The sequence below is a fragment of the Excalfactoria chinensis genome, chromosome 17 (genome assembly GCF_039878825.1).
Source record: "Excalfactoria chinensis isolate bCotChi1 chromosome 17, bCotChi1.hap2, whole genome shotgun sequence".
NCBI lineage: Eukaryota > Metazoa > Chordata > Aves > Galliformes > Phasianidae > Excalfactoria > Excalfactoria chinensis.
Genome location: NC_092841.1, coordinates 1,905,923 through 1,923,467, shown reverse-complemented (window position 1 = coordinate 1,923,467; position 17,545 = coordinate 1,905,923). Strand labels below are relative to the sequence as shown.

The 17,545-nt window shown below is 47.3% G+C and overlaps 1 protein-coding gene across 1 annotated transcript; it reads right to left on the bottom strand.

Annotated features, from left to right (window-relative positions):
• Nucleotides 1–17,149, bottom strand: CFAP52 (cilia and flagella associated protein 52). The gene is made up of 14 exons (XM_072352229.1): nucleotides 17,053–17,149; nucleotides 16,170–16,369; nucleotides 15,373–15,509; nucleotides 14,652–14,780; nucleotides 13,563–13,662; nucleotides 13,075–13,188; nucleotides 7,396–7,496; nucleotides 6,595–6,765; nucleotides 5,141–5,289; nucleotides 4,389–4,534; nucleotides 2,332–2,483; nucleotides 1,715–1,817; nucleotides 1,364–1,475; nucleotides 1–581 (listed from the first exon to the last, which is right to left on the bottom strand). The coding sequence occupies exons 1-14, from the start codon at nucleotides 17,120–17,122 to the stop codon at nucleotides 406–408; spliced, it is 1,860 nt and encodes a 619-aa protein (XP_072208330.1). The 5' UTR covers nucleotides 17,123–17,149; the 3' UTR covers nucleotides 1–405.
• Between the last annotated feature and the right edge of the window lie 396 nt (nucleotides 17,150–17,545).

Genomic DNA, 17,545 nt, shown 5'->3' with positions numbered 1-17,545 from the left:
GAATTTACACAACGAGTTATTCATTAAGGAAAGGGACAGAAAGGGATGGGGAGGGGAGGAGAGAGAGAACACACACAAATGAGAGGCCACATGAACAAGAGCAGAATGGGGGGCTGCCAGGGAAGGTGGCAGTAACCAAACAGCAGTGCTGTAACAGCCCAGGATTGTCAGAAGTGGTGAATACTTCCATTCCAAACTAAGTGCAATATGAAATTAGCCTCCCTGCTAAAAATCAGGCCTGTGTGTTCAATGCTAGAAAGGATATCCGGAGGATCCAATAAATTCATAACGGAGAGTAGAAAAATAGTATCTCCTCTAATAATAAAAGTGCTTTGAAAACCTCAGCTCTGAGAAGAAAGGACTTTCAGGGCTGGCTGAGGAAGCAGCAGCCCGGCAGCTCCTGTGTTAAGGACAGCCTGGGTACTGCCAGAGCAGGATGGCACCATCTGCACTCACACTCACAATGTACTTGTTCCCAGGGCTGATCTTCAGACGGGTGATGTTGCCACTATGGCCCACTCCAATGTGAGTCACCGTCCCCTCGTTGTAGTCCCACATTTTCACCAGGTGGTCATCACCACCTGCATTGGGCACAAAGGAAGAATGAAGGATTACATGGAGTCCTGCTGCTTTTTGTTCCCAGCTGACAGGCAGAGAGTACTTGGGCATTCTTTGATCGAGGACGTGCTGTGTTGAGTGTTATGGCAAAGCCTACTTCTGTTCAGCTGGAGCAGAGAGGTGGTGGCCGTGAAGCCACTCAGGCCTTGCACCAGCAGCTCACAGTAAGCTCTGAACAGCAATTGCTACCAGTATGGCAGGCCTTCCAAAGGCCCTTCACCATCTCTGCTACTGGGCTAACCTAAAGGAACTGGTGCTGGCACAAAGCCTGCTGGCTTAGCTCGGTTTGCACAATAGCATGGCTGCTCTGTGCTAGCAGCAGGCTCCCAGAAGAGATGTCACCACAGTTGGGAACATGTGAGCCTGAGGCTGGATGGAGCCTGGAGCCGTGTGTACCAGGAAACTGACAGCAGGACACCTGAAAAGAAGCAGTCAAGTGCACTGCAAACACGATGAAAACAAATGAGGAGCAGGGCAAGGTGCAGCCTTGTGTTCCCTTGGGAACATTCAAACCTCATCTTCACCTCTAAATGACATCTTGCAAGACTGAACCATAATACCATCCAGGTCTGCATCACAACCTCTTCCTAAGTATTTTTCTGCAGTGATTTGTTTTATTCTGTGTTTCAGCTGAACTTTTCTTTGTTTTTTCTTTCTTGCTTTACGGAGACTTCTGTTTCATTGCCTTGCTTTTCCTAGCCCTAACGTGGCCTCCTCTTTTCTAGTTTCACATCCCCTCACTCACCTGTGACAAAGTATGCCCCGTCTGATGTGATGTCCATCCCATTGATGGAACCTGATAGCGAGCCTTCCAAATCTCTGATTGCAGAGCCATCATACACCTCCCAGTATCCAATCTGGAGAGAAGAGACAGAAGTTCAGTTGTGCATCAACAGCTCAAAGATGTCAGCTCTGTCCTGCACGATGAACTTCTGCAGACATACAGGAGCTTCATCATGAGCCTCTGCTTCCTTAGGAAAGCTTCCCAAGCTGGCACGGCCCAATCTGATGACAGCCTTGTGTGATTGTGAAATGCCCATAACCAGATGTTGTGTACTGCAATGACTACCAACAGAATTCCTCTAGTTCAGCTTACCTTCCTGTCTGTCCCACTGGTGATCAGCTGATACTCTTCAGGATGGTAACACACGCATTTGAACAACGTGTTGGCCAGAATCATTTGTTTTCTTGTAAAACGTCTGCAAAACACCCCAAAACAGGAGAAAGCAATAAGGTCAAAGCCCAAACTTTGACTGCCTGAACTCTCTCTCCCCAGATATCTTTCTACTTGATCATTAACAGGTGTTAGCATGAGTTCAGGGCTTCACAATACCTATTGGGGTCATCAGTTCTATTCCCCACCACGGCTGTCTCACAGGACTTTTGATCTGTTGTCACACTGAACAAAGGTTTTGAATCCAGAATGCTTTCTCGGTGCTATGCAAAAAGTGTCCTTGTCCCTATCACAGAACAGAACAACTGGAGATCTGCAATAGCTTGCCAAGAATCACACCGTGCTGGAAAACAGCCAGCAGGAATCACTGTCTGCTCCATCCCCTTGGCTAAACAGGGTCTGATACAACAGAACAGCTCAGGACCAATGCTTGTCTAAACTCCTTTCCCCCTTATTCTCACCACGTGGTGTCCCAAATAGGACACGGTGACCCAGCACAGACACTTTAAGTACCTTGCAGTACCAACCCATCTCCTTACCCAATATCCCAGATGATGCAGGTCCCATCAAGGCTGGCCGAGACACACTCTTTGTCATTCTTCTTAATCTTAATACAAGACACAGCAGAAGTGTGCTCCTTCAGAACTCCTTCCAGTTTGCGAGTTTTCTCACCAATTGCCCAGACCCTCACCTGCAAATCAGCAGCAAACATCAGCTCTGTCCCATTCAGTTCTGTTTGATCTCAGAACCCCCCCAAATCCTGCATCCCCCTTATAACTTGCACGGCAGTGGAATCTCAACAGGCTGCTCTTTATTTCTCCAGCTCTAAATGAATCTTTTGGTGAGCCCCGTTCACCCACATTTCAGTTCATTGTTTCTCCATTGAGAATAAGCTCCTGACCCATGCAATGTTTTACAGATCGAAGAGCAAGGCTTCTGAAACTGAGTTTGAAAATCTACCTGGTACTTGTGGTACATACATAATGCTAGTAAGTAAATACAAAACAGCTCTTTAAATCTTTGATGTGGAATACATGCCTTGAAAGCATCTCTTCTCCCAGGGGAGGTAAGGGCAGCAATCTTTCTGCTTCGAGGACTTGATCCTTCACACCTTGCATTTGCTGTCCCATAAGTGCCGAGCTTCTTGATATCAATTTGCTTTTACATTTCACTAAGGTCAAACGCTAGTGCGAATTTAGTATTGCGCACTGAGATCCAAAGCAGAGAATGTTAACCTTCCGTGTTTTCAAGTCTGATGCTAAGTTACCTATGGGATCTGTACGTCCAATTCCTGCTGCCTAAATGATCAGAGCGTTCAGATACCTCAAGCAACCCCGGCCGTCAGAGCTTTCAGATGATTGATTTTGACAGAACCATTAGCATTTCAGAGCACTCCTTTCCCCTTTTGAATGAATGCAGCAAATGCCCCCCTGCAGTTCTCATTTCTACTTAACCAACCTTCTAGCTTTAATTCTGTCCCAGCTGTCTTTTTCAATTCAGAGAGCAACTAACCGCAGCCTGTGCCATTCTGTGCCTTCATACAGAATCTAGGTCTTCCATCTCCTGCATCCTCCAGCACTAATCATCCAAGGTACTTCACTATGCTTTTATTAGTGAAGGGTTGAAGTGGCTCATCATCTCTAATGTCTTTATGCAGTGAGACAAGGCAGCGCTGCTGCTACCACTCTCTATCACTCTGCAGGAGAGCTGAGGCACAAGCTGGTTTTGAAAGATGGGGATATTTGCCTGAGACTTGCAAGACCTGAGTTCAGTGCCTCGCTCTTCAAGACTTCCTGTGCAATCTTCAGCATGCCCGCTGCACACGACGAGCAGGGTACAGAAACAGAGCATTGTGAGCAGTTCAATCCATCAGGATGCACTTAAACATCTGGTTCTGAGAGCACACCAGACTGCAGGGAGGAAGTCCAAAGTGAAGCAAGAAACTGAATATGAGCCTTCCAAGTCCATTTTACTGTACTTAGTATACTGCTGGAATCACAGTGTTGGAGTGCACGGGTATGATGCCTTCTGAGTTCTGTTCTTCATGTTGGGGTGTTCTCATAACTGTGTTGGAAGTCAAGTTATCGGAGTCTTCTATAAGCGTTACCACCTAAATCAGGTAATACTGAACCCAAAGAACCAGGGAGTTGCCCATAGACAACACAGCCACAGGAAGCGAGTATTGTGCTGTTAACTGAGTTCATACAGGTTGTATTTGACTGGACCAGGGCTTCCAGAGCAATGCCAGAAAGCATATCTGTGCTAGAGCACAGCGAGACACAGGCTTGCAAGCAGTGACTAATGCAGATAAGCCAAACAGGGGGGAGAGACAAAAGAACAGAAAGGATTAAGAGCACGTTCTACGTTAGAATGATTTTTCAAGACCAACATGCCAGAAGAAATCGGGGCATTGTTTCACATGAAGCCCTCTGAGAACAAGAGATTTGCACATATCAAAGGCTAATACTTTCAAACTCGGTCCTGTGCTCCAGTGGAAGCTCGGAATAGCTCCCTTTCTGACTGAGCAGTTTCAGACAATTCCCAGGTCCTGTGATGAGGCACAAAGCTGCTCCGGGTTTTCAAAGCAAGAATTTACCTGCCCTTTACCTCCTCCACTAATGATCCTCCGGCAGTCATTTGTGGCAGCAATGGCTGTCACTCCCATGCTGTGGGCATTGTTAATGACATACATTTCCCGTCCACTCTCTGGCATGAAGGCACGGATTTTTCCATCGTTCCAAGCTGATGAACAAAAAGAGACAGATTATCCAAGCACAAGAGACGTTCCTCATGCCTTCGTTACTTTCCATTACAAACAAACCCTTCTTACATTCCTTTATACTGTGTAGCCTCACATAAAGTGTTAAAATTAAATACCTTTTCTTGGTTCTGGCTGTGGGCAAACTGGTCTGGTAATAGAGGAGGGGCAGCATTGCTGCTCTAGAACTGCAGCAGTTCCTGTGTAGGCAACCTGCACGTGGCAACAGGCAGCAAATTTATGCCAAAGTTGCTCTACGTACATTATAGATGAATCTGCTCCATACATCAGCGTTCAGATTTTAGAGCTAGGTCTCTTGAATAAGACCCAACAGAGTTCTGAATTGCTGGAGGTCACGTCCCAAGCAAGGAACATCACCTTTCCCACAACCCTGCAGCTACAGTGCCAGGATCTGTGCTCTGAGCAACAGCCATTGGACCAGCAGTGAGCAAAGGGGCCTGTGGGTCACAGCAATCACCTGCAACAGCTCCCAGCTTTTGCCTTTCTTCATTCTTACATACTGATGATGCTTATTACACAGGGTAACACTTACAGACTGAACTCACCCATGGGCTGTGGATGCACGTTACCTGAAATGATGCTCTTGCCATCCCTCATGAACTCTATGGCGTAGCAGGTCATGTTGGGGATGACGATTCGGAGGAGCTCCCTGTTCTCTGGGGTGTGCCATACCCGAATGTCATCTTTGGAGCAGGTTGCAAACAAATCCGAAGTCCCACTGGAGTGATCAGAGAGAAGAGCTAATGAGAGGAGAACACAGCTTCTGCATGGGATCGCAATTCATCCCTTAAAGCTCAGCTGCTGATGTTCGGCTGTAACCTTCACAGTAGGGATCACTGTAGTTAAGGCTGAAAGACCTTTATCACAAAGATCTCCCCTGGTTTGGTACCTGTGTCCAGTGAATTTCAAATGGGGCATAAAGAACTTTAGTGCTGTTGGGATGCTGACTTCCAAGATGGAACCTCTAAAAACCTTCAGGTGTTGTATCCAGTAGAGAGAAAAGTGGGGATACAGGTGCTGGCTGCGCAGGCTTGACATCAACAACCAACAGCAGCCTCACATTGTGAAGATGTCATTTTTTATCTTGCTTGCTGGGTGAATCCTGTTTAACGTTGCTGAAGGCAATGGGGGAAACAGTAAAAGCCTGTTCATAGTATATTTGGTATGAAGTTTGAATTAAAAAGACCTGCAGTGTTTCAAAAACCGTGGGGCTGAATTCTTTGAAAGAAGCTCTTAAAATAAGCAACAAACAAAAGGAGATGTGAGCATGGCTTTGTGCCACCACCACTGCTTTCTGCAGGATGAGATTAACTCAGTTTGGCATAAAGCGATACATCAATTATGCACAAAGACAACCAAACCACATATCCTCTGGATATGACAGAGAGGGAAATTTAGAGAGCACCGTATGCTTTTGTTCAGAGTCACCAGCAAGGCAAATCAGGCCAAGGAAAATCGGCCCAGCAAAAGTGCAGCCCCTTTCAGGCCAAGCTTTGTGCAGGTGCTTTACACAGCAGAACAACGTCAGCAATTTAAGTGTCCTGAAATACACCAGAACAGGGAAATTAAGCCTGTATTTCCTGCTCAGTGCCAGGCACCGCTCAAGAGCAGTTAGCAAATAAGATGTTTAAAACAGGCATGTAAAGATGTGGAACTGCAGCCCTCACACTCATCACGAAAGCCTGCTCATCCAAATACCTCTGTGACACAGATGTGCCAGTTGGGAATATTAGCATCAGATTACCCTAAAGCTCCAAATGGTTTACTCATTGAATTAGAAGTAAGTGGATTTTTCAGGCTGGTGACAAAGGAGGAGGAGCATTTTGCACATTCCCTGTACGCTGTGTTACACCTTGATGAGATCTGATCTGATAGAGAAGCAATGCAACAACACCATGCCCAAAATCAACGCTCTCTTTGGGATCAAGCTTCCATTCTCTGTGTGGGGAGAGGAAACAACCGGCTCCTGACCTTCCTTACAGCTCCCCTGGCAGCCCAAAGCATCGCAGCCAGCTGTACTCACGAAGGAAACACGATGTCGTGGACAGCATCGCTGTGGCAGGTGGTGATCAGCTCCTCTTTAAACGCCGTGTAGTTCACCCGATAGATCTGGCACGCGTTGGTCCCCACAAAGAACTGGTGGCCCTGACCTCTGCGTGTTATGGAAGTGACACCGCCTTGAACCTGAATACTCCTGGGAAGAGAACAGAGAATCCCCTTTTGCTTAAGTGCACTTAGATATCCCATATTGAGCAACATTCCCATCCAGCCTAGAACTTCTGGAGTGGTTAAACTTGTACAGAGCTTTGCCTTTACTGAGCTGCGTGCTGAAGTTGGCTGTACAAACAGTGTAAAACAACGAGCTGCAAGCCTGATCTTCAAATCACCTACTGGAAAGTGAAGCCCGCAGCTATCTCGTATATAGAAAGAAGCCCTGCGAGCACTCCAGCACTTCAAGACACGCCTGTGAAATCAGTGAGAGCACTTTCTCCAGCAAACACTTTTTAAATGGCAAATGCTCATCTCCCTCAGGTGGTGTAAGGGAACGTGGCTTCACTGACCTCAACAGACCTGTCCCACTTTACATCAGTCTGAGATCTGACTCTTAATGCCGTTTGAAAATGGCCATTTGAAGTGACCTACGAGTAGGGCCACCTGATGCAGAAGCACACAGAATTTGCTTCAAATTCCTTACGCTGCAAACATAAGATCCAGTTTAAGAACACCTGAGGTTGATTTGGATTGCGCCATTCCAAAGGAAGGACTGGTCCTTACTGCACCAGCCTTTTGGGGAGCCATCATCTCCCCTCATCTGCAGACTCACTTCATCACTTTGTAGTTTGAGCCTTTACACAGAGCTACAGTCCCTCCTCCTGTGCCGATTATCACGTCTCCTGTCTTCAGCAAAAGCAACGCCATGATTCCCTAGGAGAGAAGGGGATTAAAACACAACCAGATGGAAGCAGTTGCAAGCACAGCCATGCTGAATAGCGCAATGGGGTCTTAATGATGCTCCCTATGGTGTTGTCCACATCACTCAGATAAGGCTTTATCAGTTCTCTTTGACTGACTTAGGCTAAAAAGTGGTTCTCTGGAGGGAATGGGAAGAAAAGAGTTATTAATTACAGATATATGTGGATGTCCACAGTGGGAGAGTTTAATGAACAGCATCATCACAAAGTCCTCCGTGCAGTTGGGATCACATAGGAACTTGCACATCCTTACTTTGCTCCAGCAAGCAATATACACATTTTATATCAGCACCTCCACTTTGCCTTCCATTGGTGCTTTATAGATATAGAACACAAGGATGAAAACAGCAGATGAAACTCGGCCCGAACACCCTTTGGCAAAGCTGCTTTTGGGATGCATCCCCTGCATTCCAGGCTGCTCTCGCTGTCTGAAGTACCCCGTGCCACCTCACACAAACCACTAATAAAACACACTTGTGGCAGAAAGGCTTCGGAAATCAATCAGCCCATCAAAACAGGTTTCTGCTATTAGCTGAGGAAACCAACAGGGGGTCAGCCATTAGGAAAAGCAGAAATGCTTTTCCAACAGCTAAAGTACCACGCTATGGTCGGAAGGAAATCAATCCCCAGTGCTACCACAACATTTCCAGCCTCACAAAGTCATCCTGCTGTTGTTCTGCTCCGCCTCAAGTAGTGCTGGTCTTCCATACACATACAACAGACTCATTGCTGACCATTTCTGACAGTTGAAAACTGGTTGCAAAAGGGGTGAAAGTGCTTCTCTAGGGTCAGATCTTGTTGTTCTTGCTCAGCAAAACACTCTGGGGGGGGGAAGAAAGGGGGAAAAATGGAAACAAAGGAGCCTTATGACACAAAAACTTGGGTTGAAACTTAAGTTCTATTGCAAAGCAACTCATACTGGATGCAATTTCACAGCCTTGTGGTGTTTTCCTTTAAGACCCCATTGCTCTGTGAACACAACTTCTGACTGGTGGGGTTTGTTCTGGACAAAGAATCCCAGAGCTTCATGTTGTCACAGCAAAAAGAAGTGGATTCTCAAAGCAGAACTGACAAGTAAATCAGAACAATGATGCATTTATACTTTAGGAAGGAATTGTTGCCATGTACTTGACCTCTGAATTTTGAATGTACATAGGAGCCAGCATTTGAAATCTAAGCAGCAGCATCCAGCACTTCTGTTCTCTTCAATCATTAATCTGACCCATCCCTGGGGTGTTTCAGGATTACAGACTGCAGGGTGGTTAAGAGAGTGAAAGCCAGAAAGTGTCCATTTTCTCTGCGGAAAGGAATGAAGCTCTAAGGAATGTGAGAAAGAAATCAAGGCAGAGGAGAAAACAGAAGTGACATTTGAGCTATTGAGAGGTCAGTGCTATTGGAAAAGATACTCTGAAAGCTACAGAGAAAGGCCAATTACTTTGGTTCTGTTGCTCAAACAAGCAGAAGCAAAGTGATGTTTTCTTCCTTCTGTTGTTTTTTTGGTGGAAAAAGAAGATAAATTACACCCTATATGCGGGTAGCTGCCTAAGACAGATTAATTCCTTATCCTCCATAATATCACCAAAGCTTTTCGGTTGTTTCTGCCCGGCGTTCCATCAGCCCTGTGCCTGCACTGCAAGTTAAAGACTGAGTCACATTGGGATCAACCCCACGTGCATTGCAGGGAGCAAAATCCCAAGCAACAGGCATAAAAGCAATCCTGATTTCTAACTGATGCTCACTGCAGTTATTGGTGCGCCTCCCATGTGTGCCCTGTAGGTTTAGCACTATGGCTGGTGTTGGCTTTGGAAATCACACCTGTGAGTCCATAGTTGACCAGATTACTGCTTGTTGCTAATTAGGTTCTTACAGCACTGCCAGCGTCACTTGGAGACTTAGCAGGAATTCTCTTTGGTTCTCCTAATGTGGGAGGGAAGCGGGTATTATCGAGAAAAAACAAAAGGAAGACCTGAAATTGACCAGGATTCATTGCAAAGCTCTCAGAACCAGAGTTTGAGTTCAGCCTGGGTTTAGTAACCTTGCTTCTTCCTCATCCAGGCTGCTCTTGGAATCCCCACAAGAGCATGGCTCTGGGAGTTGCTCTTGCTATTAACCATGTCAAGCAGTTCACATTAAGGATGCAGCAAGAGCTCTGTTTTATAATACTGCCAGTCCTTTTGTAGGTGAAACGTAGGTTAAAAATATCACCATTCATTATTTACCCCCTTACGAAAAGCAACCACTGCTTTGAAGTGTGATGATAAGTAAAGATACCAGCACAAACGCAGCCTGTGTGTTCCCTCCCTGCAGGGATACTTGCTCTTTGTCCCATTCTGATCTCTTGCAGAGTTCTCTGTTGCCCTGTGAAACCCATTGCACCTTGCTTCAATATTTTGTTTACAATGCAAAATGTCTGTCTATTGCTGAACATCCATTTGCAGACCCACGTCCCACTGTGTCTGACTGGTTACCCTACAGCTCCTCGAGGCTGCAGTGGGATAAATGGTGAAACTCTATTTACAGACAGGAATGCACTAAACTCCACTGAGATGTGAAACAAGTTGCTTCAAATGCGCCACTCCTCTTCCAAACAGAAACAAAGACAACTTCAGCTCACGTCTAAACAGTAAACACGTCCTTACAGATCTAAAGGCAATGTCCCTCTAAGATCTACCAAAGCTGTTTTCAATAAACACCTCCCCCTCAATTAGGCAGCAGCCAAACCCCCTCTTTAAAGGCATCCTCATTGTGGGGTTACTTTGGGATGGAGTTTCAGGGTCTTGTGGTTCCCTGGTGACACTGCTGCCAAGGCTTGCGGGGATGCACACGTCCACATACATACAGCTTTAAAGGGGGAACTGCAGCAAAGCCACCAGGGTGGTTCCAAAGCGAGGAGGCAGGGAGCTATGAATTTTTGCTTTTCTGATGTTGAAGGCTGTGGTACAATTGGAAATGTCTGTCATAAAACGTTAGAGCTGACTTGTGTACCAAGAGGGCTTACTGACAGCGTAGTGACAGCGTGCAATTTGTGTGCAGGGATGTGCACTGGGTGGGTAGATGGGGGGATCACAGCATGCAGCCAGAAAGGGAGAACTGGAAGCGCGAGGGTGGGTCTGAGAGCAGCTGGAGATTAAAATGCACCAGCACACCCGCACTGACTAATACAACACTGTATTGCTCTGGGATCCTGATGAACTTCCCATTGTAGACACTGCAATGTCTACATTGCAATGACCTGACAGAAGAGCCTATGAGTGTCCAAACACGCACCTTCATTTTGAGTAACGTGGTAGAGGAGGATGCTGGATGGAAACGACAAGTAGCCCTGCAATGTGAATGCCTTCCTGCCTCTCCCCCTGCCAAAACACACACGGCATCTCTCACCCAGCTGCCTCTACCTACCATGAATAGAACAAAATGTAAGCTGGGTTATTGCCTGGTAGCTCAGGTCTCATCCACAGGGCTGGCTGACAGCTGTGACATCCACTTTGGGATCTTACCTTCTCCCTAGCATCCTGTCAGCCTTTTGCATGCTGAACGGTCTTGTTTTTCTTCAGCTTTTCACTATTAGAAGCAATGCCAGCTGAAGCTAGCGATACACCAAAGTTCTTCTTAATATGGATGGGGATGTGGTCTGGCCTTGAGCCTCTGCTTTTCACTAAGAGGCCCTGAGCTGTCTTTCGACTTCCAAACTGCACAGCCTCCTGCTAACAACCCCAGCTGACTGCTTCTTCAGTGATGGTCTCCAAGGTGTATCTTCTGTGAGGGTTTGTTTCAAAGGCATTTGGCACCTTTCCCTCACTCCAGAAGGCAAGGGAGTTCAGAACGCTGTATGGCTGCAGCCAGGTGCTCCAGGCTGTACATGAAATGCGAGATATAGGAGTGAAAGCATGCCAGCACTTGAAAAGGGAAGGGATATTCAATCATCAAGACCTCGGCCAGGACATGGGAACACTATGGATGCAAAACACTGCAGGATGACTGCTGGAAGACTATTGTGACACCATACTGCACATGTACATCCACAAGAGCTCTAATGTGCATTAGAAATCATAAGCATGATGAGTGTTTATAAGAATAAGAATTCCTAAGGTATCATCCCCTCCACCAAAAAGCCACAAATGCAGCAACAAATAAAGAGAAAGCAAGAGCAAGCATTCTAGCAGTTGCCAATTGTTTCTCATTACAGCTCCCTGCCAACAGAAAGCTCCTCCTCCAGAAGGCATTCCTGCCTGTGGATCATTGCACAGAGAGCTGCGAGTCCCAACTGCAGGCAAACAAAGAAACTTTGTTGAAGGGACCTTGAGGTGAGGAGGCTCAAAAAGCGATAGAGCCAATGGACGCTGCACAATCCTTTTATTTTTGTCCCAGCTGCGCATAAGCACCACAATAAACTCTTTAGTTCTATTACCTACCGTGCTATTTTCAGTAAGACCTCATGAGTGGGGAAGCTGAAGCTGTTACAGAGGTTGGTCATAAGGGGTATAATGTAGTAATGTGTGATGGGAGAATAATTGCAATGGAGAAGGGAAGAACACAGATCACGTTTCAGCTGAGAAACCTTAACGTGGTCCAGAAGAGCTGAATTGTAGATAGCAGCCTCTGGCAGAACTCTTTGCGATGCTGAGCAAGTCATTGAAATAGATTCTTCCAAGCAGAACCTCACTGTGTATTCCACAGGTGCCAACACAGACTCTGGGGACTGACTTTCCAAAGTAGGGAAGACTGAAATCTGTGACTAACGTCAACTGGAGCCCTGCCTGTGAGAGCCACGTCATGTCAAGGACGTGGGAAAAGGGTAAAGACCAAACCTCTCTCAAAACAGGAGCCAAAAATAAGCCGTTTTTACACTTTAATTTCTCAGTAGTGCCACAGAAATCCCAGCAAAGCCTGGTAGGATCCACCAAGCGTAACCGTCCAAGCCCAGTCGTGATGGTAGCACTCAGCATGGCAAGCTTGGTGCATGTTAGCCTCATTGCTTTAAATTAAGTATTGGGTAGATGAGACATGCTTTACCTGTGAATTTTCACTGTATTTTCAATACAGAGAAGCATGCTGCCTCTTTCAGTTACCAGCTGACCACGAGGCCCTGCTGTAACTAAATGACCCTGCTGCAGGTGATGCTTTTCAGCTGAATCCATTCTTGACCCAACCCTAACCCACAGGTAATTCTGCTGGCACATCTATGACCACAGGACTCTCAGGTTGCACTACAGGACCCACACAAACAGGACACAGGCTATTCTTCTCTCCCCTCATCTTTTCTCTCTTCAGTTTGCCTTTACTCTGGTCCTTGCTCCTCTGCAGCCGTGTTCCCATCCTGTGTTGTTCTCAGTGACTCACAGCGCTCCCTTCACCTGGATATCCACTATATCACACCCACCCACGCTGACTCCCATTCCACTTGTCCTCTGCGAAGGAGGTGGGCTTCATGCATCAGTTTTCTAATGGCTCTCCTGGAGGTTGTCCTAATTTCAGTCGCTAATAAAGAGGGGGAGAAGGAAAAAGATACAAGTGACGGAGCTTCTACTCACCAGCGAAAACTTCTTTTGAGGCCCATATTCAGTCATCAGCTTGTTCCTTGTGTTCACCTTCAGGATGTCGCCAGTTGATGTGCCAACGTAGAAATAACTGTCATCATCTGCTATCTATAAGAAAGAGTGAAAAAAGAGATTGTGGCCCAGATATTGAGGCTCTTGTCCCAACGCCTTGCTCTCTGCTGCCTAAATAGCTTCATTTCATTGCCAGGATTTACCCTGAGGGTACACAGCCAGTGTACATCAGCATTCACCAGGATCTGTAATGCTGCTCTGTGTAAAAGGTTTTCCAACCAAATACTTTGAAGCAAAAAGGTGAATTCTCTTGACCAAAGTGCACGCTGCTTCTTTTCAGAAGCATTCAGACCACAGTGCCATCATGTAGTTATAATCACCATCTTTAGCATCACCAGAAAAGCTCGGAGCCTTTCTCTACTCTGCGGGGAGCTGCTTAGTTCAGCCCAATCACTCTGGCTGATGCTCACCTTAAGGCTTGTGGCCACTCTTCTCAGTTGCCCTATCTGGCAATCAGTCGGTCGCAGTTTTCTGTTTGGTAGATCCAATTCCCACACTCGAATGGTCTCACTGCAGGAAAGCGTAGAGGAAAACCCAATCCGTGTATGGAATGGATGCTGGAAATAGCTCAATCGTTATTAGGAGAATGAGACAACCTTTATAAGGTTATATTACCCTGAAATCTTGATCAGGAGGAGAAAGAACAAAACCAGAGAGGCCAGAAGCAATCCTGGCTGTCTCTTATGGTAGCTTTTTTTCCCTCCATATAAGTCAAAAATCTTCAAGGCTCAGCAAAAATTCACTCTAGAATTATAGGGAAGGCATGTAACAACCTGGATACTCATTCCCCAAAGAGACACGCACTGTAGGAGCCCTGCTTTTGGAACAGGAAATGAGCAGCACCAGACACTTTCAACTACTTGCTAGCACAGTCTGATTGACAGCTAAGAAGCAATATAGTGCCTTAACACCCTTATATTTCACAGAGTGTTACAGCTGCAAAGACCAGCACTCATAAGCGCAACTGCAGCCAAGGGTATCCAGGCCTTTCCTTGATGTAAAGGGAGCTGCAGGACCTTGGCAAGTTTAAAAGCCAGGTTAGATCCGTGGGGGCTGTCTCAAATCCATGGGAAATATGGCTTTTTGTAACAACTTGTGTTCCAGGCCAGAGGCCAACTGCGCATTGCATCTGCCAAGGGTAGGAGAAGATCCAGCAGTCCATCAGATATCATTCTGCTTACATTAATAAGGCACCGAGCTGCTCATTGTCTGCTTTTCTTGTGCAAACACTGAGAACTAAATATTTTAAGGACTGCAGAGGGAATGTTGAGCAAAAATCCCGCTATGAAGAACAGAAATGAAGCATGCTGGTCCGTGTGTGCTGCTTTGAAAGCATGCTCTTATGTGTAGAACATGGAAAAATGCTTTAAAGAGACAAACTGCTGGTTATTCAGGAGCCCATTGAGAAGAAGCCTCCTATTTAAGTCAAGGGTGTGAAGAAGGAGATGGGTCTGTGGGTTTTTTCCTCATAGGGGTTCTTGTAGTCAACACAGCCTTACCATCCAGCAGTAACAAACATCTCATCTCTGCATGCTGAGCACACCACGATGGTCACGTTGCCTGCACTCCGAGCTGCAGCAGGGCTCCCACAGATAGCTTCCCTTTGTGAGATGTTCCACACCACCACGCTGCAGAGGAAAGGAAGGGCATTAAAACACTTTGCTTTTTAAATGCTGCTTAAAAACTTAACAGAAAGAAAACACAAAACAAACCCCAAACTTTTCTTCCTGCAGTCTGTTCCCAAAAGGATGAGCGCTAAAGACTGTTTGCCTGCTGTTTGTCCCCAGAAGATAAGCATTAAGAGTCACCTTGCAGACAGTTTATCCAAGAAAAGCCTTCATATAAATGCATGGAATAGAGGCTTACGTCTCTCTTTAAGGAGGTGAGGGTATGTATTTGTTGTATTCCCCCTCCTGAGCATGAGTCGAATCGTATCTCCCATAGAATCTAGTCTAAAATGGCCTTTTATTCCACTTGTCGACCATACAGCAACACAGTTGTCATCTCATTTCTGGGTGACAAAACCAACTTCAGAATTAGCTGCTCCTTTCCCTTTCCCTGCCCTGCACGCTGGTGTGCCGACCCAGCTTCCTTCAGATGGGATGCTCTAAAGAGATGCCATCAAAGTGCCTGAAGGAGGAGGAGGATTTTCCCCTTGGCACATCCTTCAGTGCCCTGCAACATGGCAGGAGTTGTGCCTCAGGAAGAGGAAAGCTTTACCTGCCATCATCCGGGCCTCCCAGCGACACGAGATAAAGGTCGTTTGGAGAGAATGCCAGGCCTTCAATTTTACCCTTATGAAGTGACAGCCGGGCAAGCAGCTCCTTCTTCTGAAAGTCCCACAGAATGATGTCTGCCTGCAGCACAAAGCAGGGGTCAGAGCGTTAGCTGAGATATGCTGAAGAGCTCTGATAAGAAGGGAGCTTCTCAGAAGCAGCCCAGCAGAAGGTTAGCTTATTTCAGCCCAGTGCACTGCAATAGGGGTATGCTTCACGTTAGATGCTGTATAAAGTATTACTCCTATTACCAGCTGTGAGGATCTGATTCCTTCCAGAATCAAAGTTTACTATGAGACACCAATGTTGGAAGAGTATTTGACTAACATTTTAAAGTGCTGAAAAAGCAAATAGCTGATGCCTCCCCATGGCCATAACTGATGCCTCCCCACTGCCATAACTGATGCCTCCCCACTGCCTCAGGCTCCTTTCAAATAAGCATTAAACCATTAAACCATTAGCAACTTTGTGATCTAATGTGATTTAGGCTGCCACATGTCCACAGCACTATTAATAAGGACTAAGAGATCCCCCAATCTGGTTACCCTGATCCTAATATCTCTAATATGAAGGTGCATCCAACAGCAGGGCAGCCACAGTCCCCCATTCTTTGCAGTGCCCTCCCACTACAGGCATTTGTTTTTAGGCAGATTAAAAACAAGTGAAAAGGACTGTAGCTGCTTGGTGAGAACTCCATGTTTCTGGTCAGTGTGACGTGGTTAAACATTGAGGGTTATCCACCTTGAATCCCATGAAGGTGACTTGTCCAGAGGCAACGTAGTTCCCACTGCTTGACACGACAACGCAGGAGACGTTGTTGGTGTGGCCGTGCAGGAAGGTTTGCTTCTTGCTGGCCAGGTCCTGGATAACTACAGTGCATCCCAGCGGGTAGAGAAGGTGCTTGTTGTCAGGGTGACAGATCAGGCCTGAGTCAATGTGTCCTACCAAGGGGCAAAGCACAAGGCACGCTGGCTGTCAGCACCCCAGGACTGCAGGCAGACCTGATCACACATCCCCAAGCTCAATGAGGGCAAAGCCAAGAGGCTCCCAGCTTCCACCCAGAGCAGCACAATCCCATGTGCAATTCCCAGCCCTGAGGACCGAACCCTTCATCACTGCAGGCCCTGCATGAGCAGCTGCTGGTTTGTGAAGGCTGCATCTGCAGTTTGTGTTGCCCCAGAGTAGCTGCAAGTCTCCCAACAAGTTGGGTGGCTGCAAAGCACTGCAAAGACCCCACTGCCAGGCCATGGGGCTGCTCTCAGCGGTGCTTTGTGCCAGAGGATTTGGGTTTATTTTGAAACGAAGCTTCCCTCATTCCAGTAAGCTGGGCAGTTAGACATACAGGAGCAGCGAATCCCTCTATTCAGCCTGAATTTGCTCGCTCTGAAGCCCGTATCTCTTCTCCCTGAGCTCCTGCCCCCAGACAGGGATGTGGTGCACAGCTCTGCTCCTGGCCAAGCATCCATCCGGCCACTGCCCCCCAACCTGCCCCACCGTAGCCCCCAACTGCCCCACAGCCCCCCCGCCCACCCCCACGGTGCCTCATTTCCCCCTCCAGCTGCCCCAAGCTGCTCCATACCGCCCTAACTGCCCCACAACCCCCCACCCCAGCTAATGCCGGTACCGTTGAAGCCGATGGCCGCCCTCAGCTCCAGCCCCCCCGCCTCCCTCTCCTCCGGCGTCGCGGTCGCCATCGTCACCGCTTCACGATGGCGTCTCGGGCTCCATGGCAACGGAGCCTGCGCGTTGCGCCTGGCCGGCAGGGGGCGCTGTGCTATGGGGCCCGTAGCGTGGGTAGCGCCGGGTTCGAGGGCAGGCAGCAGCCGGGAGCCGAGGGGGGATGTTTGTAGCCCGTTTGGAGCCGGCAGAACTCTGCTATTTCTTTTTATTCTCCAAGAATTTTGAGCTTTATGCAGTAACGGAATAAAGCACAGGGAGGAAAGGACTGCAGCGTCTCTTTAGAAGCGGCATTACAAGCAGCGTGTGCAAGGAGCGCGCCGGCAGTGACTGTGATTTACAGCTCCGACCTGCAGGCAGCGGCACTGAATTGACCTGCCGGCTTCTGCACTGCTCCCAAAGCACCCCAGAGCAGCCCTTGTATCTGTGCTGGAGCCCGA